The 24,549-nt window shown below is 45.8% G+C and overlaps 1 protein-coding gene across 4 annotated transcripts in view; it reads left to right on the top strand.

The window, feature by feature from the left end:
* The first annotated feature begins 319 nt into the window (after positions 1 to 319).
* BRWD1 (bromodomain and WD repeat domain containing 1) overlaps positions 320 to 24,549 on the top strand; it is a 3,236,587-nt gene continuing 3,212,357 nt past the window's right edge. For 3 of the 4 annotated variants that reach the window (XM_069636064.1, XM_069636066.1, XM_069636065.1), the window contains exons 1-5: positions 320 to 450; positions 545 to 603; positions 730 to 759; positions 987 to 1,046; positions 2,570 to 2,720. In XM_069636064.1, the coding sequence (XP_069492165.1) occupies positions 402 to 450; positions 545 to 603; positions 730 to 759; positions 987 to 1,046; positions 2,570 to 2,720 (349 nt within the window). In that variant the 5' untranslated portion in view covers positions 320 to 401. Of the gene's footprint in view, positions 451 to 544; positions 604 to 729; positions 760 to 986; positions 1,047 to 2,569; positions 2,721 to 8,648; positions 10,002 to 24,549 lie in introns of those variants that run through there. The other variant, XM_069636067.1, reaches the window with a different exon arrangement.

The following is a 24,549-nucleotide window of genomic DNA, read 5'->3' on the forward strand; positions in this document are numbered from 1 at the left end:
CTCGCGCAACGATATCTTTATTGCCATGACTTTAAGACGACCGCTCACAATAAAATACCGTATATTCAATGTATAATAAAAGACACCATAAAACAATAGCGTTTCAACCATTATTCTGCAGCATATAGTGAAGCTAACATTTTATGCTATTTTATCAACAACACAGGAACTCTTTTTCGCTCCAGTCCCTCGCCCACTAGGGCGCAGGCGGAAGCATACGTCTAGCTGTGTGGAACCGCTTTACAGAAATGGCGCCTGAAACATTGATGGTAATAGAGCGGCGTTGATGTTGGTGAAGGCAGTTTGCTTGAGCTAGGAAAGGCTCGGGGAGAAACTCAGCCCCCGCCCACCACCACCGTCGGCGAAGTCTTTTCCCCCCTCCTCCCTGCCTTGGCGTGTCCATGGCTGACCTGGAGGCCTCAGACGGCCCCGCGCCGCTCATAGAACCAGGTAAAAAAGAGCTAAACCAAACAAAAAAAACACATTATAAAACAAAAAAACCGAACAGACGTGTAATTATTTTTCTCCCGCCCCTTTCTTCCAGAACTGTATTTTCTCATCGCCCGCTTCTTGTCCGCCGGCCCCTGCCGGAGATCGGCGGAGGTGAGTGCATATCTCTTACCTGGAGAAATGTAGTGTTTAAAAAAAAAAAAAAAGAGTAATAATAAACCGTTGTTAAAATTAAGCAGGTTGCTGATATTATGTCTGTGCCGTGTGCTTATGTTGTAGGCGCTGGTGCAGGAGCTGGAAGAATACCAGGTCTGTGACAGACACTCCACATGCACTGAATGAGCTCTGTGCTGCTTGCTCGGCCGCCACCCCCCCCTCTCTCTCTCTCGCAGCTCTCTTATGTCACGCACACGATTCTTTGACATCACTGCTCACTGTTTATTAATGTTTTGGGCTGGTTTCACGGGGTATGAATTATTTCTTAATAATTACACATTTTTACATGGTGTTTTTTTTTTGAAAAAAATGTTTTTCAGCTTCTTCCTAAAAGATTGGATTGGCGAGGAAATGCGCATAATAGAAGTTATGAAGATTTGGTAAGCGTTCTGTAATTAGGAAAAAAAATGTATTGTGTAAAAATAGGGTCCTTATTTTTAATTTTATTACAGTTAGAAAAACAGACGAGATTTATTTCCCGCGGTATGTGATGTTGGGTCCTCCGTTAAAGCTAGGGACGAAATAAACCGAAATAAGCACAGCCACAAAAGGGGAGGGGGCCTCCCACTGACAGCTCATCCCGGCTACTTGTAGCTGTCCTCCAATAGCAGAAGAGCTTATGTTCCGGTGGTTTGTTTTTTTGACAGGTTGTTAAAAGCGACCGTCTGATTGGACAATATTTTTCTGCCTGCTTTTGCTAGTCCTCATGGTGCCAGGACATATAAATAGTATGTTTTAGGGGGTGGGGAGAACTCTTCGGGGTTATGTAACGGGGCCTTCTGTGCAGACACGCCCCCCTTAGGCAAACATTGTGATTTTTTTTTTCTCCCTGGAATTTGTTTAAATTGTAAAACAAAGATACATAGTTATTCCCACGTCTATCCCGCAGTTTAAACCACATTCTTAATTCTTCCGTATGCCCTCTGCAATAATCCAATGGACACCCTAGCGTTTATTTTAAACCCACGTTTTTATTTTGCCCTACTGACCGCACAATTGAAAATCATTTTGCAAATTACAGGACATGCATTGGAGGCATAACGATTCAGTTTTCAGGAAGTGTGATCGTGTTGCATGTTGTAGATTAGTTCTCATATCAGATTGTTTAAATGGAAATCTGACTTGCCGTCTTTTGCAACTGCAGTTATGTCCCTACTGCACCTTTTTTAAATATCAACCTACTTTGACCTGGTCCATCGTAGCATGATTAGCAAAACTAAAGGCCTCCAATTGTGATTTCCAGCTCAAACTGTCTGTTATAACTTCTTAGGCTCATCCAAAACACTTACACTCAAACATTTAAAATATAATTGTTTTAGTTGTTGACGTTATATATACCAACCAGACCCATATGCTTTTAATGTTTCATAGGACTGTTCAGTGCATCTTTTGCGGGGTGTGGGTGGGTCAAGACGTGATTTTGGAACTGGGAACATCCAAATGCAACTTCAGCTAGCAGTGCAGAACTTTATATGTTGCAGACTGTGCTAGGCTCCATATACACTGATTCATTTACAGGCAAGGGAGTTTTCCAAATGTTGTAATAGTGCAGAATCCTTATCCTAGGTCTAAAAGCATTTGAGGCCGGCATGGAAATCGCACATTTGTTCCTCCAATGGCCTGGGCAAGCTTGCACTCGAGCTGTTAAAGCCGACTCTGGAAAGCCGTGTGGTAATCTGGATGGGGGAGTTGACCTTTTTTCACGTAAAAAAAATAAGCACGACATTGGCACTTGAGAGTATGAGGCTTGTGTTGTTAATGCAGTAAGTAGCCCATAGCAAAGGCATCCTTCTCTAGATTTGCAACTTTGTAATGCAGCGTGTAGTTTTAAGAAGATAACTCTCTTTAAAGTTATTGAATACTTTTTTTTTTGTTGTTGTTGCTTGAACTCCATTTCTACCAGGTGTTGTCTAACAAGCATGTGGATGCTGATCATTTGTTACGGATATGCCAGCGTATCGGCCCTATACTGGATAAAGAAATTTCATCCAGCATTTTGCGGGTGAACTCATTACTTGGAGCCGGGAGACAATCTTTGCTACGCACATCGAAAGGTACTCCAATCTACTGATTATTTGTTTTGCATAATTCATTTCAATGGCACATATTTGTAACACACATAGCTTTTTTGTTGATTCAACCTAACATTTCTTTCAATGGTCATTAGTTTTGTTTGGCATTTGTATATTCACTACAACGGTTGTACAGAGAACAAGGGAGGAGGCAGTTCCATTTCAGGGGGGTTTTACGCAGTTAAATTGACTATTTGGGTAGTGGTGAGCCAGGTGTTGAAGGGGAAATGGTGTGGAGACATGAAAATAAAGGGGAAGTATGCTAACAGAGGAATGCACAGATCTATTGTACATTTAGGCTTTGCGCTAGGGGTTACATGCAAACATATTTACAGTTTTTTAGCAATATTTTGAATGAGTAGCGCATTCTGGTTATATTAGAGGTAATAAAGGGTGTTAGAGGATGTTCATTCACTACCTATAAGGGGGTGAGTGCTTAAGCCTGTTTTTAGACGCTTCCACTGAGTGAGTAAAAGGCTTTGGTGTTATGAGAGGACCATTCCAGTGGTAACGGCACAGTAAAGAAAATGAGCAGATGAGAAGGCTATGAATAGGTTTAAAGACAAAGAGCAGAAACTTGAAGAGGCAGCAATTTCACAGTCAGCTGGCATGTTGATCGTATGCAGAGATGGTGGGAATATCTAGTCGTGTTTAAAGGGTGAGTGGCAACGCTTTTATGTATGTTTGTTGAGGGGCCTTTACTGTACACACCACTTAATCTGTTCATACAGTAACTTTTTTTTTGTGTAGGAAAAATCAACTTTTAAGGAATGCACACTCAGGTTTTTTTTTTTGTATGAGTGTTGTACATCTCAAAATGGGGGAGGCCTTTGTCATTTATTTTTTTACCTCCATGATACCGATATTGAACATCGAAGTATGCTTTGACGTCACTGAAGAAGCGTTTTTTTGACAAATGCCTTTTGGTTTCATGCAATATATTTCAAAGCACGTTCTGCCTAACATTCTGCCTAACGTTCCATAGTAAAAATGAGGGGCTCGTTTCCAAAAGCCCAGTGGAAATGTTTTTTGCGGGATGTAAGGAAATCGTGTACTTATTATGCATTTTTTTTTTTCTTCTTGTTTCCATAACTTGGGCTGCCTTCTTAAATAGATTGATGCTATTAGTATATCACTTTCTGCAAGTGGGATGACGTGGTGCTGTCTGCAGTTCAGCCACGTTTCAGACATAGTGGATTGGGCTATGATGCTGTTGCAGATGTCGGTAGTTTTCGACAGTGTCGAGCACCACGCAATCCTTACCGGCCAGTATAATGTTGGTATTTGGGATAAAGACTGATCGTGTATTATGTTAGCGAAAGGACGCAAAACCTTCTTGTCACTATTTTGACTACTAATTTTTCATGCGGGTCCCTATGGGATCTTTCTCCTTAACATGTATCTTGACCCACTGGTTAAACAGTTGCAACAGATGGAGTGCACTTGTTCAATCATGCTAATTAGAGTTTATCAAGCGCTTTCAAAATCCAGGACTCTCTATTGATAACATAACTCCTTGCACTGTGTTATTCATTGATTCTTGGTGCCAGTCGCCTCAAATTGAATGTCTGAAATGGAAACTCTTAGTGTTGCAGGCTAATTGCAAGTGGCTTGCTTTGGTATGACCAGAACTGGACTGTGATCTGGTCCTTTACGCCAACATAAAGTCAAAAGCATGGATATCTTCAGTAAGCACCCATATTTGGTAGATCATACGGCAAGATTTAAAGTTTTAATATAGTAGAAGCCCTTTTTAAAAATATATATACATTCTCTTCTCTCATCTTTCTGTGCATGTATATCTCGGTTGATCACGCAGGTATCTACCTGGGCCTACCTAAAGTATCTAATATCCTACATTCTGCATATACAATATGTCGGCCTGCATACTCTGAAAACTGTGGTCAAGAGATAAGATTGCTCCTCCGCTGATCATTGATTTTTCATTGGCTGAGGATTGAGCAGCGAGTTAAATTGAAGACCTTCTGTATTGGGCCTAAGGCCATCCAAGACAAGAAACCAGAATATTTTAGATCAAAGTTTAAATGTTAGGTGCCCTCATGCTTGTTACCCTACAAACAGATGTAAGCCCCTACAAATACCTACAGTCTGCATCGTGTGGATAAAACGGCTGGTTCTCTTACACAGCTGTCTAGCTGTGGTTTTAAATCACAGTAGGATTCGGGCCGATTTATAATCGTAATTTCAAGATGCTGTTAAAAACCTACCTGTGCAGTTTCATAACAACTTGTCATTTGGTGCCTGACAAACTATTCTCATCACCAGAAGGTCTTTTTAGAGGGAATGGAACACTCTATAAAACCCTACATAACCTAATAGTCCTTTTAATTCAGGTATGAAGCATATCACCTTTTGGTTTGTAGAAATGCATACAGTTCACTTAAACGGGAGGATAGCTCAGGGGCAACGCGCTCACCTTGGGAGCAAGACGAGGTTAAACACAGGTTCGATCCTCGGTTCCGCGCTTAGAAACCTGTGGGTATTAAGCGCGTTATAAATAACCAATCATAACACATGAAAGGAAGGTAAGTAATTGTGCACTTGAGGAAAACCATTTCTCAAGTGTAATGCCCTAACTTTGAGTCCAATCCCTAAGTTGAATGCTGCCCCAGTTCCCTTAGGAGAGGGGACAAAGTTAGGAAAGGTTATTGTTGTAGTGACAAATGTTCCAGAAGACTTCCCAAGGATTTTACAGGTAAGTAAGATACTTTTTCTGCCTCTTAGAACTAAACGTTAAAAAAGCAAGGGAATGGAATAAATGAGTTATTCACAACGTTTATTATATGGGAAATGGGGATTTCTGTAAGTATTCCGATTACTCACAAGCCCTTACTCTGATTTGCCCAAGTGACTTGGCAGGTCGATTGGGAGTCTCTGGTGGTTGATTTTCCAGCCATTGGATCCAGTAGAATATGCCCTGGAGCTGTGGGTGCAAGGAAGATATTCGGTTCGGGTCCAGGAGCTGAGTGCAACCCTTTCCAATTAAGAAATGCAGCAGGCACTGATGCAGGGCTCTTCAGAACGCTCTACCAGACAGAAGGAAGCCGGTTCCAGTCACTGCACATGGGCGACAGCGGGCATCTCTCCAGTCGCGACGTAGAGGGCCTTCCAGGACCATATCTCCTGATGCTGGGAAGCCGACACTTGGCAGGAAAAGCGACTTGTAGGACTAGCTGGTGACAACCAAAGTGCCAGGCGAAAACAGAGTGGCAACGCTTCTGGCACAGTAGCCCAATTCGGAGCTGGTCAGCCCACTAGTTGGTCCAAGGACGATTCCGAAGGCTCAAAGCTGCACACATTTGATAAGATGTCTAGAATGGTTGGTCCCACCAGTCCAAGGGTCGAAGCACCAACAAAGGCCTTCTCAGATCAGGTAGTCCAGTAGGGCTTCACCGGGACGGTTGCAGGAAAGGTTGCCAGGCCTCTTCAGAAGTTGTCCACGCGCCTTCAGTTGGCTGCATAGCTACACGGGATACTTGGCTCCATTACCGATCCTCTGGATTAACTGCAGGACTCCTCTTATCCTAAATTCAGGTGCGTGGTCAAACTCAGCCGTCCAACAGTAAGGATCTGCACCACTCGCACAACCAGCAGTCTTCCAATATAAGACCACTATGGGTTTCTTTCTTGCATGCACACTAGACTTTCTGGCACCAGTTTGTAGATTGGTACCAGGGAGTCCACACACACATGGCATGTACTAGCCCACGAAACCCAGGCACATTCATGACCATATTAGGGATTTCCTGACCTGGCAATGCAGGAAGAAGGCCATACAACAAAATGGCCGAAGCACAAAAACGCGGTAAACTCAATTGTGCCAACAAAAAAAAATATGGTAAACATGTATCTGCTGCCACCAGCTTGTCTTTAAGCACGTTTAAAAGTAACCAAAAATCACATAGTGAAAAGGTTAGGGTGATACAAAAGTAACCACATTGAAAGCTGTTGTCTGCAATGTTAAAAAGTTACCAAAGAAGTTAAAACCTAGACAAAAGGGAAAACCTAGTTTCCCGGTACCGACAGACTAAAGGACTGTAGGTTCCCCAAACAAAATGAGCAAAAGGACTGGGCAGGTTAAAAAACAAAAGCAAAAAGTTTGGGGTCCATAGACTATGGCAGGAAAGTTGCCTGAAAGAGAAATCTTACTAAACCCATGCCAAATGCCAGTCATAAATTCTATGTTGTTTAAACTTCTAATGTATGCCTTTTAACCTTGCCGATGTACAGCACTCTGTTGCTTCCCAGAGCTTGGTCTGTGACAAAGTTTAACGAAGAGTAAATGCAGTGCAGGATTTAAAATTGTGTTGGAAGCATTTAGTTCTGCAGGCTTAGGCCTTAAGGTTGGGGTCTATGAAAACAACATTTTGCATTTCTGGATTACTAAGGCTGATGTCAGTAGAGTAGACTACAGGATGGGCTGTCTGTTAGAGCTTCAGCGGTTGTCGGCCAATGTTGAAATACTTCCTGGGTTATTTTTGCATATGGAAGATGTCGATTATAACCTAGGCTTGCACTCTGTCACGGATCCAAAGAAGCAAACTTTAGAGATGACGACGTTATTTATTTCGTCTTCTGACCTCTCAGCATAGCTCCACTGACCATTTTACTTCTTGGGCGCAGGGAGGGATCGCCCTACTCACCTGTGGTATGTCTTCCCCGCTCCCTCCTGCTGCATTCCTTTATGTAGTACGTCCCCTACCACCTTCACTGAGTCACAGATGAGGAGGGTTATGAATGTGCACAGACGTAAGATGTTGCATGGTCTGGCTGAGGAAGGGCTGGGAATCTTAATGTGTTGCAGGCGTTTAGGGTTGCTGAGGATTTGCATGGGGTGACCTGAGGGTATATAGTTACAAGTATACAGAAAGATAAGTATGGTTGCCCGGGATTTGGAAGCAATGATTGTTGGGTGTACATACCTTGGTTAATAGAGCACGAGCAAGAAAAAGTGACACTGGTCCTGTGTATGTTTTGTATATGTGATTGTGATTGTCTGAAGTGCAAAACTAGCTTGGAAGCAATGGCTCTCTGTACATAGTAAGAGCAACTTTATATAATCGTAGAGCATTGGTGAGTTGTACTCCACCCGGCATGATGGGGCCGGGGGGGGTGGGTAGACTGTGCTAGTGCTTTTTTGAAGTACTAGTTAAGGACCTTTTTGAGCCTTAAGGGAGAATTGGAGCCATACAACTGTCTGGTGGGTGGGCTGTTTTTCCACGATGACGGTGCATGATGGAATGCTTTCTCCTTTGTCTTCGTTATTTTGCTTCCTAGTCTCTCAAAGTTGTGGCTTCTGGAATTGTGCTGGCCTCATGATATGGGTAGCTTTTCATACACCACAATGCAATAGAAAGAATACAACAGTAAAGAGTCAAGACTTTGATTCTACTTCAACCCATGGCAGGGGTCTGCACCCTTTGGCTCTCGTTTTGTTCTGTAGCTCGCATGCTCCCTCACCATTGATTATGCTGGTTATATTGATGGAATTTGTAGTCTAAAACTTATACCTATGGAGAGCCTAAGGTTTCAGATCCGTGACCTAGAAAGGGATTAGAACATTATAATTCCAAGGACCAACAAAGCAAGCATTATAATCAGAATTGAAGTATCGGGCCTGAATAGGTCCCGATTCATCTTGGGGAAACAAGTAGAAACAATGTAGCCACTAGGGTTACTGTAACACTATTACATTCTATAGTACTGAGTGAACTAGGGTGATTTTATTATATTAAAATCTATAATAAATCACGGGGGGGCGTGAGTTCTCATGTTGGGTAAAATTTGGATAGTGTCCAACAGTTCTTTCATAGAAAACATTGGGGCCTTATCCCATAGTTATTCCACGTTTTGTAGAGAAGTGAAGTAAACTCTCCTTTTACCCCATAGGTGCCGAAGGGGCTATCAGCCAGATGGGACCCCGCAAGAAGTGTTTCCAGCTCGGGGTTTGAGAACCAGTGCTCCAGGAGGAGTTGGTGGAGGAGGGAACGCAAAGCCCACTCCATGCAATAGGAAATAATTGGTAGAGTGGAGGTTGAGGACCCCAATGCCCCTCTCCACCTGGACCTAGAGACACTGCAGAGGAAACCGTTTACAAGGACAGGACTAATGGTTGCATTGCTAATTGAAGGATTCATCCCAGGAATGTTAGGTGCATAGATTTGGAGTTTTAGGTCTGGCTTGCCACTGTTGAGAACTCAAGAGTAGATGGGCACAAACCCACAACCCAGCAGTGATCAAGACACATTTATGAATAACAGATGGGACATGAGGCAGAAGACTCTGCAGACTTGAAGACTGCAATGGGAGCTTGATGGAATCCAATCAAGGTTCCCAGTCAGTTCAGGGGAACAGGAAGGGGTAGTCAGAACACAATAAATGGTCTTCCATTGGGGGAAATGGCATGAGACAACTTAGGACAACTGACACCGAGCCTAGTTGGATGAGCCACACACCAGATTTTTAGGGCTGATTTTCATGCCAGGAAGACTCCCCACTTCAGGACTCTTGTCTTATTCAGACTTGCCATCGAGGCAGCATTACAGAGAAGGAAGATGTCCTACGAAGGAACAACCAGTCCAGCCAGCTAGGAAGATAGGAGGAAACTAAGGGCCCAGGATGGGATTACCTACAGGGAACAAGCACACAAGAACCAGGATCCACCCAGAATTGTCGACCCGGATGCTTAGTGGTAGCCCATCTTCAGCAGTCTTCAAAGAGTTGAGGAATGCACTGGGTCTCCCACTGAGAATACCTTCACCCAGGGGCTGGCCTAAGTGAGTCCACCAATCATTTGACCAGTGGAATACCCCCCATGTTGCTTTTGAAGATTAATCGACAGTGTTGATGAGTCTACGGGTCAAAATGAAATGCCTTGAGATTGGAGGTGTATTGTTGAAACTCTTGTTTCATGGGGACGGCACACCGGTAAAAATATGCTTGAATTCAAAGACGATAACCGACCAATTACATTCTAAGACAAGGTTGTGTTCATGCCCCTTTTTTTTCCTTTCAATAAGTGTATGCCAGATTTAAGAGTCTTTTATGGTAGTGAAGACATTTCCTCTAAAATGTGCCGTTTGCATGCCAGTTGGATGGCTTATGCTGATGTTGTTTTATTGGACACTACCCAAACGGCCACAGAGGAAATTGAACACCATTTTAAGCGATTTTGTGGCAAACTCCTTGGAAATTAATATCGGGAAAATAAAAATGTGTTTTACATACACAAATAAGGCATAACTATTGGAAATTAGCATCTTGTTTCCTTGAAATGGTGCCTGCCTTTACTTATTTAGATTTTACCTGGCATGATTGTTCCAGCCAGCAGTGCGTTTCCAATACAGTTAGTCATAAAATGTGTTCTGTATGGCATGCTTAAGGTGATTCGACAGATCCTGGGGCTATCCCCTTCTGCCTCTTGACAAGGCTTACAAGTTGAATGTAACTCCTGCATTGATATTCAAATAAGGTGGGATCCTTTGGACACATGGCTACATGCCGGAGAAGCCCATTTGGAAGCTTGCCCCACAGCTTCCTAATTCATTTAAGATTTTAATTGGGTTTGACTTTGCTCTCCACCCCGGCCCAATTTAGTCTTTATGGAACATAAAATTAAAATTAAGGCGAAAGATACGTAACCTTTTGTGTAGAGAGTGCCTTAGGCACTGCACAATAAACCATTAGAAATTCCATAGATTTTACCAAAAATTACTGTCTGAAATCTGAATACAAGATGGATTGGTCCCATCCTGTTAACTTAATGAAGAAAGAAATAAGAGCCATGGTGCGATACTAACATTCCATTATAGACAACTGGAGAAAAAAACGCTAATCCAAGAATACCTAAAGGTCTTCCTGAAGTACAGCTCTGTCCAGTAAAATATATGCTGCTTCCCAGACAGAGACAATAAATTGTGTTTATGCTTTAACACGTTGAAAACATTAAGTTATGATAACTTCATTAAAGAAATCGAAGGCAGTGAGAGGGAGTAGGGTATGCAGTTCATGTAAGTCTCCTGGTAGCATAGAAATGCGGAAACCTATTGTAAGAGCACAAAAAGGTTACAGGTATTTTTATGGCTTTTTGAGGGCTATCTGGATAAGCTATCATATAAGAGTTTTTAGATCAACATATTGACTCATCAGTATCTTTTCTTGGTGCACTGATGTATATTCAGGTTGACAAAGTTCCATGTGATTATTTGATTACTCCCACCTCCATAGGCCATTTCTGCTGAGGTCAATTTCCCTAAGTCAGGATTTGGTGCTGCAGGGAAACGCTTTCCTGGGCCCACTCAACCCCCATCCCTTCTCTGATGCTGGGAACACCCACAGCACTCAGGTGTTATGCTATGTTAAAATCATTTATGTAAGTGCACGTGCACCCGAAGGCATCTTGGTGCTGAGAAAGGTGAAGCAGGAAGCTTATAGGGCCACTAAAAAAGCAGTTTTCAATCTACGCTGAAAGGCCAGGTCAGAAATATCTCGCAGTGAGATAGGAAGGCGATTCCGAAGCAGCGGCAACAGAGAAGGCACGGCCACCCCTACGGGCTAACCTGAACTGAGGAACGGTCAGCCGGCGGGCGGTGATAGCACGAAGGGTGCGGGTGGGTTGATGGGGAGTAAATTTGCTTTGCAAATATTCTTCCCCCTTCCACAGAAGGCTTGGTGGACCATGCACATAGACTTGAACAAGATCCGTTGGGTAACAGGAAGGTGGAGTTGTCTCAGTATGGGTGTCATATGAGGTCCAAAAGGTGGACGTATAATGGAGCGAGCAGCGACATTCTGGAGTAGCTGCAAACGCCCAATGAGAACTGAGTTGGGCCAGATATAGTGAGTTGCAGTAGTCCAGAGTGCTGAGGACCAAAGCTCCAACTACAGGTGCCTGACTGGCCGTAGGAATGAAGGGGAGGACTTTCCGAAGGACCTAAGTTTAAAATGGTGCACGCTCCATCCGACTCACTTGTGTCATACGGGGACATGCCCTGTCTCCCTTCTGTGCTACATTTTTGGGGTCCCATGTCTCTGCCTTCTCGCCCTGATCACTTCCTACCTCGTCCCTCTCAACTCCCCCCCAAAGCCTCCTTCTCCTCCTTACCCCCGCCCCCCACAAGCCACGTTCGCAAAAGGCTGCCTGTAAAGCAAATATTTGTAAGTAGAATAAATCTAAACCCTGTATTGAGGATCTACCCATGGCCATTACAATCCAATCAAGGTACCTATCACTGAGGGGGAGTAATAACATGTTTTCTATTACTTGGTTTCAGCCTTTTCTTGTCTCATGAACCCATAGATTTTATTTTTTAAACAATTTCTATTGGTTTTCACAACAAACAAAACATAACCATCACACCCGTCCATTTTCAGTTGCAAATACATTTGCGTGTTATTTGTTAATGTCTTCCCCCGTCCCCCCATTTCAACTCGAGCTTCCGCCTCATTGTTAGGCAGAATCCTGTGCAGTTCCCTTGGGGAACACTGCAAAAAGATTAAGACTACAGGAGTAAGCAGTAAACCCAATTGGTAAGTCTGTACCACCCAGATTTACCTGGTAGCTGTGGCTGAGCAGTCAGACTTCTCTCAAGAAGAGTAGGGCAGTATATCGAGTAAACACAATAGGGCTAAAAACACAGTAGAGCAAACAAACACTGACCAGAGCTTTGTGTAAAAAGTATATAATTATTTATTTAAAACACACTTTAAGCAATATACTAGCACCCTAAATCAAAAGCAAGTTAAAACACAGCCAGGTAAAGTATACACACCTCCCTTAATAACTATTAGACAAGTCAGTATTAAAACACCACGATTTGTTAAACAGATGTGTGCACATAACCTGATGGTACTCCAATAGTTCAGTTAAAGGGAGAGAAAAAGACAGAGCATAGAAATAAAACGGGTCCCAACACTTAGGTCTCAGCAAGAGAATAAGAGGCAGTAGATATTGTAGAGCCAAAGTTCATAGGCCAGGCCCACTTTAAAGGGAGCAAAGCGAAATGTGCCCAGGATCACAGGGTTTAAAATGCACTAAGTCTTTGCAGAATGTTCAAAAGAGGTTGGGGTGATTCAAGAAGGTAAAGTTGGGTCTGGGGGGGGGGGGGGGGGGGGGGCAAGCCAAGTATTTAAGGGTCACCTTGGGCAAACCGAAGAAAAGGTGGCCAGGCAGGACACAGTACCTTAAACGGAGAGGAAGCTCCAGCGGTGGCAGTTGTTACTGGCAGTGGTTACAGTTCGTTGTTTCGACCAGGGGAAGAGAGGATCTCGTTGAGGAGGAAATGTGGAGTCGTTGCACTGCACAGGGATGAAACCAGCCACGGAGTTCGTCAATAAAAGGTGCGTTCATTTTATTCACGGTCAAAGTGGTGAAGCTTAGCTATCCGGCCGCCGGGGTGCTTGGCACGGGCGATTCGACCAAGAGACGTCTTTGTCCCACCAGCTCAGAGGAAGAAGACTCGTCCAGAAGAAGATCTTCTCTTGTCGTCGGGAAAGTGGTGAGGTAGTTGCAGCAGGGCTTCACCGGTGGTGTCGTCGTTGCAGATGGCTCAGCTTCTTCCCTCTTTGGATTCTTAGGTCCTGTGGCGACTTCTGAAGTTCCAGTCCCAAAGGCCCTGCTTTTATGCAGAAAAACCCCCATTCATCAGCCCAGTTGTCAATCACACATGCTAAGTGGTAAGCCGGGCGGCTCTCCACTGGGCCAATCAGAGTAGAGTGCGACTTGGGTTGCCGAGGCAATGCAGTCCAGGGTGCCAATTCCCCCCTTCACTCCTCCTGTGGAACCCAGACAGAGTGGCACCATTTGGAGGGCTTCTGTGGAGAAGCCCGCCAAAATAGTGGAACAAAGGGCTCGAACTTCGTCGGAGTTACAGAGACGGACACAAACGCCATTTTAGAAGAGAGTTCTGGCAAAAAGACCCAACCGGGGCATTTAATATTAAATAAATAAACCGGCGATATCTTTAACATTGCACCAAAAAGTGGAGCGTTTAAAATCAATGGGAAAATCCCATAGAGAATATTCGGTGGAATATTTCGTGTGGTAACCACTGCCACCAGCCAGACAACTCAACAAGGGGGGACTGGACAGTGCCCCCTTGAAAACAGACCCAGGGGCAATCGAATTACCCCACCAGTACTTTCACAATATGATGGTTTGTACTGGTTCTGTTCACAATTTAAGACTAGTAAAGTCAATGGTGACTTTACATGCCCTGGGAGACAGTAGTCCGTCCCAGGGTATGGAGTCTGTTTGGGGGTCACTATGACACCCCTGTGTTACTGCACTGAGGGTGCTGTGTAACACACACATAAAAAATAGATGATCCCCTATGGAGTACAAAGAAAACCCCATAGCCATAAGCACACACAGAGTAAAAGACACTCAAAATCATGCCTAAGAGTGGGAGGAAAAGAGTCTTGCTCTTAGCAGGAGAAAAAAACAAACCCCCAAAATCCGGCAAAGCTGCTGGGGGACTCACTAGGTTTGGGAAATTAGCCTTCTAAGAGAATTCTCCCTAACACTCATTCTCCGGGTTTCCCTTCTCTTGGGGGTTAATCCCCTTTTCCGGTCTCGGGCATGTTGCATTCACTGGAGTTGGCCTGGGAGGATCCTGACAGTGTGGCTACATTTGTCTCCATGCTATCAGAGGTCCTACTTCATCATCCCTCCCCCCCCCCCCCCTGTTGGCTGCCTCATACCATGCTACTGTCTCGGCGTCTGCCCATTTCAGGAGATCATTCCACCATACCTCTAATCTGGGTCTGCCGGCTGCTTTCCAGCTCATGGCTATTCTCCTTTTGGCCAACATGTAGGCCAGGTCCTTAAGTTTGCATACGTGTTTCAGGTTGCGTGGCCTAGTGAATTAACCCCCCCCCCCCAATCATGCACGCCCACACCGATTCCACATCTAGGTTGATTCCCTTTTCAGATAGTCGTAGCTTGATTTCATCCCAAAATTTTCCCACCTCCGGGGATGCTCAGAACACATGGATCAATCCGGCATCCACCTCCCCCGCACTTAAGACATTTTTGTACTCCTGCACTTCCAAACCTGGCAATCTTTCGGGGAGTCATGTACGCCCTGTGGGTGACATATAACTGAATCTGCTGCAGCCTTGCATTCCTGGACACCTTTTTGTGGAATCTGAGCTCTTTCCCACTGTCCATCTTCCATAGGTTCTCCCGCCTCCTCCTCCCAGTCCTGTCTCAATTGGAGTAACTCCCTAGCCACTCTAGTTACTAGTTTGTAGATCCGAGATTCTCATGACCTCCCTCCGAAATATCATACATAGTTTCTATGGCGGTATCAGGTTTTTCTGCTAGTGCTCTTTCGGGCCACGTTTCCTTCACCTGTTTAATTATTCTGTTATTTGTGATATATTGCCCGGTGTGTATCCCAGTTTCATCCACTATTGTTTGAAGTCCAGTGCCTCCCCCTCTTGCCATATGTCCCCAAGGTTGCTAGGCCTACCGGCTCCCAATTTTTACGGATCCCTTTCCTCAGTTTCTCGTCCACCCCGTGTAGCGCCACAAGTGGCACCTGTGGGGAGCATGGGGTCGGGTTTCCTATGGCTCGACGCGCTTTTTTCCACATCTTCCAGCCCATTTCCACCAATCTCGATCGCCCATGCATCTCTGGTTTGGGTAGCCAGATCAGTTCTTTTAGGAAATAAGGTTCGCATTCGCCCCTCAACAGTCTAGATTCTGCTGTCTCGTCTTCCGACAGCCACCTGGCGACAGATTGTAGCTGCGCTGCCATGTGGTACATCTTGAATATCGGCAGGTTTTATACCCCCTCTATCGTACATATTTTAGTTTGCATAAGGCCACCCTGTTTCTGGAGTTGTGCCACAGGAAGCCTCTACATAAGCTCTGGAGTTTGGTAAAGAATCGTTTGAGTGGCATGTGTGGGATATTCACGAAAAAGTGTAGTAGCCTAGGCAGGACCACCATCTTGAGTAGGGCCGCCCGCCCCACCATGGCTAGCGGGAGCTTTGCCCAACCCCATGCTGTTCTTGATACCTTCTACTGCTCTTTCCGTGTTATATTGGTACTTGTCTGCAATCGTGTGATATATGTTAATCCCCAGGTATCTAAATGTTCTGGTCTGCCAGGCTATCTGCAAGATAGGTAGGTTCTCCTGCGGAGCTCCTCTATACCTTCCCAGTGGGAACATGCATGATTTTTTGGGGTTCACCGCTATGCCCGAGAGTCGCGTAGCGCTCCATCACCTCCAAGATATAGGTATAGCAGCATATCATCCACATACAATGATATCAAGTGCCGCCCCCCCCCCCCCAGTGCGGACCCCTATTTCTTCATACTGCTGTCTCAGACAGATCGCTAGTGGCTCTAGGGCGAGGATGTACAGAATCGGGGACCATGGACAGCCCTGTCTCGTGCCTCTACTAAGTTGCCATTTTTCTGAAATTATCGCTCCTGTTTTGACCCTGGCTGTTGGTTAGCTATGAACCATTTTCACCCACCGCAGTTACCCTGGTCTCAGCCCGTATTCTTTCAAGGCCGCCATCATCCAAGGCCACCTTGCAGAGTCGAAGGCTTTCACTGCATACTGCTATTTCACTTGGGTCGCCCTCTGCCTGTTCTATAATGTGGTGGAGCCTCCTGTGGTTATCAGGTATGCTCCTACCTGGGACATATCCGGTTTGATCAGGGTGTATGAGTTTATTTATTACCCGCTTAAGTCTATTCACCAGCACCGACGTGATAATTTTGCTGTCCTGGTTTAGCATGGACAGTGGTCTATACGATCCACAGTCTGCGCTTGGCTTTTCAGGTTTAAGGAGAGGAATAATTACTGCTTCCCTCAGAGATTCCGGCAAATTTCACTTTATCGAAGGCCTCGTTTAACATTGCTAGTAGTGGGGGGAGCACTTCTTGTCTTATGTTTTATAGAATTCACTGGGTAACCCGTCCGCCCCAGGGGCTTTGCTCGTGGGCTGGTGTATCAACACTATCTCTAATTCCTCTATTGTAATAGGGGCATTCAGGTTCTCCCTATCTTCCTCGCTCAATTTGGGAAGTCCAATGGCTTCTAGCGTCTCCCACTCTGCCTTCTCTCCTGTATCTTATATAGGTGTTTCTAGAATCTAAGGAATCCCTCGTTCACACTTTCCTGGGTGTTCCAGACCTGGCCCTCTTCTCCCCGTTATCTCTCTAATTGCTGTCCTTGGTGTCTCGTTCTTGTATAGCCAGGCGAGCAGCCTCCCTGGTTTGTCTCCCCCCCCCCCCCACCCCCACCTGTTGTCTCTCGATGTATTTTTTTATAGTTCAGGTTGCATAATCTCTCTCAGAGCCCAGCGCATGCCTGTTGTAATTGGCTTACACGTTCGGCATCCTCCTGTGAGGTGCCCCCTTTTTTCATAAATGCTTCTAGTGTCTTTTCTGTCTCCTGTAGCTCTCGCTCTATCCCCCCTTGAAGCCCTCTGGATTTGGAAATTGCTGCTCCCCTCACCACCACTTTTTAAAGGTCTCTCACAGGGTGCCCTCAGACTCCACGCTTCCTGTATTCTTTTCGTAATATCCAAATATCTCCTCCCTCAAGTCCTCTCGGAATGCAGTGTCCTTCAGTGCCTCGGATCTAAGCTTCCATGTTGGGATCCTGGCTCTGGGGGGGTTGATGTCGCCACGTCAGAACCAGAGGGGAATGGTCCGATAATATTCTCGCCTTATATTCTGAACCCGTCATTTCCCCCACCAGTTCCGGAGCAGCAAACATGTAATCCAGCCTCGTGTACAGGTTGTGTGGGGCGGCATAGTGTGAATATTGCCTATCATTCGGGTATTGCTGCCTCCATATATCTTCCAGCCCGAAGTCTCTCAACAGGGCTTGTAGCGTTTTTGCTGCGGGGGTGGGCTTATCTAGTTTCATGTCTGACCTGTCCATTTTGGGGTTCAGCGTACAATTGAAACCCACCCCCCCCCGATATAACCGCTCCTCCTATGTGGGGACTGATCTTACTGTATAGTGTCTTAAATAGGCCACTGTATCTTGGTTAGGTGCATATGTGTTTATAATGCACAATTCTCTAGTAGCCCCCGAATCACTACCATCCTCCCATCCGGCTCCACCGTGGTCTGTAGCATCTGAAAGGGCACTCGTGGCGCCACCCAGATGATTACTCCCCTGGCGTATGCAGAGTACGTTGTTCCTACGGTGGTCCCTCTCCACTTTTTCTTTACCGCCTCTTGCTTCTCTTTAGTGAGGTGGGTTTCTTGCAGTAGGGCTATGTCCACTCTGCCTTCTCAGGTACATCATTACCTTGTTTCTCTTCAGATAGCTGTAGTCCTCTGACATTACAGGTTACTATTCTAAGGTCTCCCATTATCGTCCGTATCCCGTCTCTCCTTGCTCCCTCCTTGTCCTTCACTCCAGTTGTACTTGGAGTGAATCATGCGCAGGGGCCCATGGGTGCAAGCTCATTCCCTAACGACTACCCCTACAACCAGAACCATATACACTTCAAGCCCCCCAACACTCCTCCCTCCCGATCCCCAACTGTAGCCCAGCTCCATCCCTGGATCTCAGGCCTTCCCGCATCTGGTCCTACCCTGTATGTTGGTGCTAGGAACCCAGCAGGAGGTTGCCGCACTACTGGCAACCTAACTTGTCTGTCTAGTGGGGTATAAGAAGAGTCCTCTGTGCTTCCTGCATGTAGCTTCAATATTTTCTACCCCCCACGTATACATCCTAACTTCTCCCAAATCTATGCGGAGCTATATTCAAGTCCCATTGTCTTAATGTATACAGCACCTCAGTGTTCCAGGCCGATTCTTCACTTTTTCTCTCTGCTCCCGCGTTGCTCCTCCGCCTCCTGCGGATTATTCTGTGCGTCCAGCCAGTTCATCGCTTCTTCTGGGGTCTCGAAGAACAATGCCTTGTTTTTATGAAAGACTTTCAGTTTCGCAGGATACATCAGCATGTATCTGAGGCACGCCTCCCGCAACCTCCTCTTACTTGCTCCAAAGTTTAGTCAGTGTCTTTGCACCTGGAGTGTGTAGTCCAGTTATGCTGTTATTGCCGCAGATGCTCTCCTTCTAGTGCCCCCTTTGCGAAAATACTCCAGGATTCTTTCCTTGTCCCGGTAATTCAGTATTTTAGCGATGATTGGCCTCGGCGGTGCGCCAGGGCCGGTCTTCTTGACAGTGCATGATGGGCTCTCTCCACCGCGAATCCTTGGGAGAGCGTCCCTCCCTCGATCTCTTGCAGCAACATGGTTTCTATATAGTCTGTGGGGGTTTGAGCCTTCCTCGCCTTCCGGAAGTCCTACGATGCGTACATTGTTCCTTCGGGCCCGGCCTCCGGCCTCATCAGCTCTGCTTTCCAAGTTACTCACTTGTTGGCGCAATATGTGAATCTAGGAGGCGTTCGCCTTGCATGTGGTGGTGTTTGACTGGACTTCTTTTTATAACTCACTTGTGCGTTCCGCTATCACTTTGACGTCCTGTCACAATAGGTTGATGTCCACTTGTACAGCGTCTATCTTGAATTCAAGTGAGGTCTTGAGATTTTCCATAGCTGCTTCCAGTTTAGTTTCCCATGTGACCTTTAAGTCTGCTATTGCCTCTAGGATCTGCCTTTCACGTCTCGTTGGTCCGGTATCCGTCTGTGGGCTTCTGTCTCTGTGTCTGGTGCCCTCCGTCGATTGGGATGACCTGGCGACTGCGTCAATGGTGGGTTGCTTCCCTTTCGTTTTGGGAAGTTTAGATGCCATTACAGCAACTGCTGGCGTGTTCTCCTCTGGTCTAATAGGGCTGAGTGTCTGTTGTACGAGCTGCGCTGGCTCAGCGCCTCTTGGCTTTGTGCCGAGGGGCTGGTAGTTGCTCTAGTGACGGCCACAGTGTCTGTCCAGGTGTTCCCACTTCAACATGGTAAAGCAGTCCTCTAAACCTCAGTGGAGTTCTGGCTCTTCCTTGTTGCTAACTGTTTTGTCGGCCCAAAGTTGACATTCATTTGGCCTGCCCTCCCAGGGTCTGTGGTTTCTTCGGCAGCGCTTGTCGCCTCAGTGCGGTGCCACCTGCATAAGGGTGCCTTTGTATTAGCTCCTTGGTCCCTGCTGCTTACACTTCATTTATGCAAAGTGTCTTTGTTCCGTGTGGCAATATCTCTCCGCTTTGTTCTGCTACCTGCAGCCACGTAGCAGCTCTGTTAATTATGGTGCCTGCTTATTGCATATGTCCCCGCACAATCCCATCAGCTGTTCTCCAAACCCTCGAATTCTGGGGCTTTTCCCGTGCAGCTCTGTCTGTTGTACGGCCCTTGCCTGTGTTGTGCTTAAAATAGCCTCTGATGCCTGCCAGGCACCCTTCCGCATCTGTGGTCTCGTTGATTACAGTTCAGAGGCCCGGGCTGTGCCGTTGTCTCTAGCAACTGTTGTACTTACCGGCATAGCATTGTAACATGATATAGTTAATGGCAAGCACAGCCGCACATAGCCGCTCCGTTCTCAGAGTGTGCGCTTCCCAGGTTATGCCCTCACAGCCGCACCGTCGTGCCTGCATTTCCCTAGCAACGTTGGCATTCGGATCACGGGGCGTACTTCCACTCACTCCTATCTCAGTTCGTGTGGCACAACAGTCACCAGGCACCGCCAGCAACGCCGCCCATCCTGCTATGCCGAACACTTCACGGCACATGGTGTGCTACCTCTGGCTGCCTGTTTATTACCCGCACATTGACCGCTACTCCATGTAACCTTGGTGCTGTGGCTACAGTGTCCGGCCTCTCCGGCAACGTCGCTTGTATTGTATTCCGCGTCCCCCGCTTCCCCAACTGCAGGCTGGGGTTCTATTGCATCACAGCCGCTTTATCCCTCGCAACGGCCCGCCGCTGCAGTCCTTTGTTGTGGACCTGTTGCCATCTTGGTGCTCCGTCGCCTGGACACTGCAAGTGTTCTTGAGCTTGCAATTAACTATTAGCTCCCCAGTTCAATGCGCCAATCAAAGCATTTGTTTCCGCTAATATTCGTACGTCAGCTGCTCCTATTTTCGTGCAAAGCAGCTGATACTGATCATGTCATTTCGCAAGGATTGTTCCGGATCGGCAGGAGCTGTGTGGGAACACTTCCTATCGCATGGCCATGTAGCCACTCTACCCCCCCCTTCCCCACTCATGAACCCGTAGATATTCTTTTGTGATACTGTCTGGATTTGCGATAAGATGTTCAGATTTTTTACTTCAAGTAATTTCTCATGAATAGAATGGAGGCAAGGGATTCAGAAAGGGTTCCCTTAGCAAGAATATCTTCCAATCCAGATGCAGTGCTACAGAAAATTCGGAGAAAGTCCGCCACAAATGTTAATTTGCTTCATCTAATGCCATTGATAATACATGGTTGAATCCATTCATTATGAATTGAAAACAAGGTTGTTGAGGTGTCCTCCGTTCACTACATAGTGTGAATCTTCTCCATTCCTCAGAGTTCTGAACAATACAGCGCAATTGCAGGCAGTTTGGCCTGATCGATCTGCATGGTAGTTGGAATGCTAAGGCTTTTAATGTAGTGATAATCGTACCACATTCCTGGACCATAGCTTGGGTTTGTTTTAATGGGCCCTCCCTTTTATGGGTCCTCCTTTGCTAATTGTGTAAATACTACACCCAGGTTTGTGGCAGGTCAGAAGGCGGAGTCGGGCACGTTAAGGGCATTGTAGATTAAATTATAAGGCCTGAATTTTCCTATTGCTAGAGTGAATACCCTACCAATCTAAGGGAACTAATAGTGCTCATCAGATGTCCAAAGTAAAAATGTCCTCCAAACTTACTCTACCTGACTCTGACACTAGCACTATCTAGAACTAAATTAAATGGGCCAAGAAATGTCTTTCCTTTTCCTAGTCTTCTCTTCTGATAGTCTTTATGTACAGGTTTCTCATTGGTACAAATATTTCTTAACATATTCTCCTTTTAATAGTCTCTGTTAACAGTTCCTGTAGTTCTTCAAAAATACTCTTAGGTTTCATGTGTTCTATGGTCCTATTCTTCTTTGCTTCAAATGGTTCGTCACACTCTTTATAGACTCTCTCCAGTCTAATACTTCAGGCTGTCCTAATTTACCTTGATCCCCTTTTAGGCTTTCCTTGTCGAGGATTCTCTTAGGTTGTCTCATCTTTTACCTTGTTCACTTGCCAGTTTTATTTCCCCTTGTTACTTGTTTCTAGGTTGGACTTTCTCCAGTCCTCTACTCTGAAGATATATGGTATTGTCCATTCCTCCCAGGGTTTTTGTTTCCGGTCTCTGTTGGTTCCCCACCTGTTAGTTAAATCTTTTGTTTTTCACATCTCTTGTTAACTGGTTTCTTTAATGCTATCTCCTCAAGACTGATACCCATCTTCTCTGACCAGGTTATTTTTGTTATTTTCTTTTTCTTGTTTTTACAGTTGCAATTAGTCTATATACTCTCATCTGAGTTTCTTCACACATTTAATAGTCCACCGGCGTCCTCCCACTCTTCTCGGTTCCCCCAGTACCTCTCGTTATGCAGGGGAAGGTTGCAGAGCTCAGCTCTCGCTCGGGTAAGGCTTCTCGCTCGTTGGTTTCCCGTTCTTGGTGGTTCTTTAGGTTTGTGCCGTAAATGAACACTGCCTATCGGAAGCTATTTGGGCTTCTTGCCACGATTGTCTCGACGTTGTTGTTCAGGCGTCCTTCCCACCACTCTGGAAGTGTGGTCGCACCACTACAAGGTACAAAGTTCCTCTCTCCTTGTAACTCTTTTTTCCACGGTACACACTGGTCCTCCAGAATCTCACACTGGCTTTCTGCATCTCGAAAATCACGGGCTCTGCAACTTGCCTCTACTTCCAACTCCCCAAGGCATGATGAAGTCAGGAGGCTTTCCCTGTGCATAACAACCTCCTTCTCTCCGCCCAGTTAAATATACATCTCTCGTTAAAAAGGCATCTTCCTTACTACACTCTTGCCAAGCTGAAGGAATATTTCGTGGTACTCCAGTGCGGTGCACTAGATGCAGCGAGGAACAGGTGGATTTCCTCCATGTGGCCTGGGGTTGTCTGATAATACTTCAAAACTGGCAACTGGCGTTTGACACAATTAGTGGTATCACAGGACAGACAATAGACCCAGAGCCTGATTGGCCTGCTAGGATTTACCAAAGGGATCCCCAAATGCACCAGGAAGCTGGTCGGTCTGCTACTCTTTGGACAAAAGACAGGTTGCAATGCAATGGGGGTGGAGGGGGTGGAATGGAGCCCTAAAATATTGCAGTGGCGGGCTGATATAATGTACTGTATGGACATGGAAAACGGGTGGGTGCCACTAACCTGTGGTTGGTGCAACGCCAGCAGCATGTGAGATGCGTACACACACTTTTTGATTCAACAGCCTGACAATACAGGCGCGGCTCCGTCCGTGCCTGAACCCAAGTCATGCCCGGCAGGACGGAACACGCAGTAACATGGGTGCATACAAGATGTGGTGAGAGACATGTCTAGCAACAGCCATTGAACAATGTAAACAAATGAACTTTGCTGTATGGCACATGTGTAACCAAAGACATAACGTACATGGTATATTGTATAATTGATGAAGTGTATCAAGGGGGTTAGGTGGAGAAGGGATTGTTGACAAATCGTGTTGTATGGTTGTTTGTCTTAAAAATGTCAATACAAAAGTTTTTTTTAAAAAGGCATCTTCCTTTCTTTTTCCATATGGGTTTCTTATTGCGTTGCCTTCTGCCAATTGTAAAGAGGACACATTACTCTTCATAGCAGACGGTCCCATGTGTGTGGCTATGGTAGGTAGTTGGGGAGTTCCTCACAGGAACAGGAGTTCTTGTCCCCAAAGTGTAGTCCCTCTCTCCTGGCGAGGTCCCACTTGCTTTGACCCCTAGGGAAGGCCTTGCTGAGCAGGCTCACCTCCCTAACCTCACAGGGGGGAGTCTTCCCTTAGGGGAAAAGAGGCGAATATCTGAGATTCGTCACAGTATATAATGTTTTGAGTGAAAGAAAAATCTCCAGTTAACAGCCTAGCATCATAACTTTCGATTTTGCGGCATTAACCTTCAAATCCCAAGACCCCATAAAATCAGTGTTTGTTGATTAGAGCCTACAGTGCCCTTGGGGGTTCTAGCCATTAAAATGGCATCATGCACATAACTCAGTACTGGTATATGAACTCCACTAATCGTTGGGAAGCGTGGTCTTCAACTCACTTTAATGCATTAGTATAGAGGTTGAACAGCAGAGGTCCCTATACCCACCCCAGTTTCACACCCCTACCTATGCAAAAATAGTCTGTACACTCACTCGGCCCTCTGGTCATACTGCACTGAGCCCAGAGTATCATAGTGCAAGAGCTGTGAATAGTAGATGCGGGGGTGTCAGGAGACCTTCAAGTACCCTCCAAAGCTTTTCCCCATTGACCATGCCAAAGGCAGAGGTGAATTCCATAAATGCCAAATAAATGGAAGATTTATACAAATACACATTTCTGTGAACCCGTCGGTATACATTAAGGGCTTGCGTTCTTGTGCCTATTCCAGAGCGAAGTCTCCCTCTGATTCCAATAGTCCCCTGATGACGCCCATGTACTTAATCCATCAGCCTTCCAAAAAGCTTTCGGACTGTATCCAGCAGAGCAATTGGACGGTATGAGTCGGGTGTTAAGGATACTGCCTTTAGCCCAAATGGCGTTAAATATAGTCACAAAGAATTGCACCCAGGTTTCTATACTAAACTTAAAAAGATCAGCTGGGATAGCATGTATATCTGGGCTTTTCTGAGCAGCCTACTTTCCTAAGTGACAATTCA

Source organism: Ambystoma mexicanum, chromosome 7p (genome assembly GCF_040938575.1).
Source record: "Ambystoma mexicanum isolate Mex_15411 chromosome 7p, UKY_AmexF1_1, whole genome shotgun sequence".
Classification (NCBI taxonomy): Eukaryota; Metazoa; Chordata; class Amphibia; order Caudata; family Ambystomatidae; genus Ambystoma; species Ambystoma mexicanum.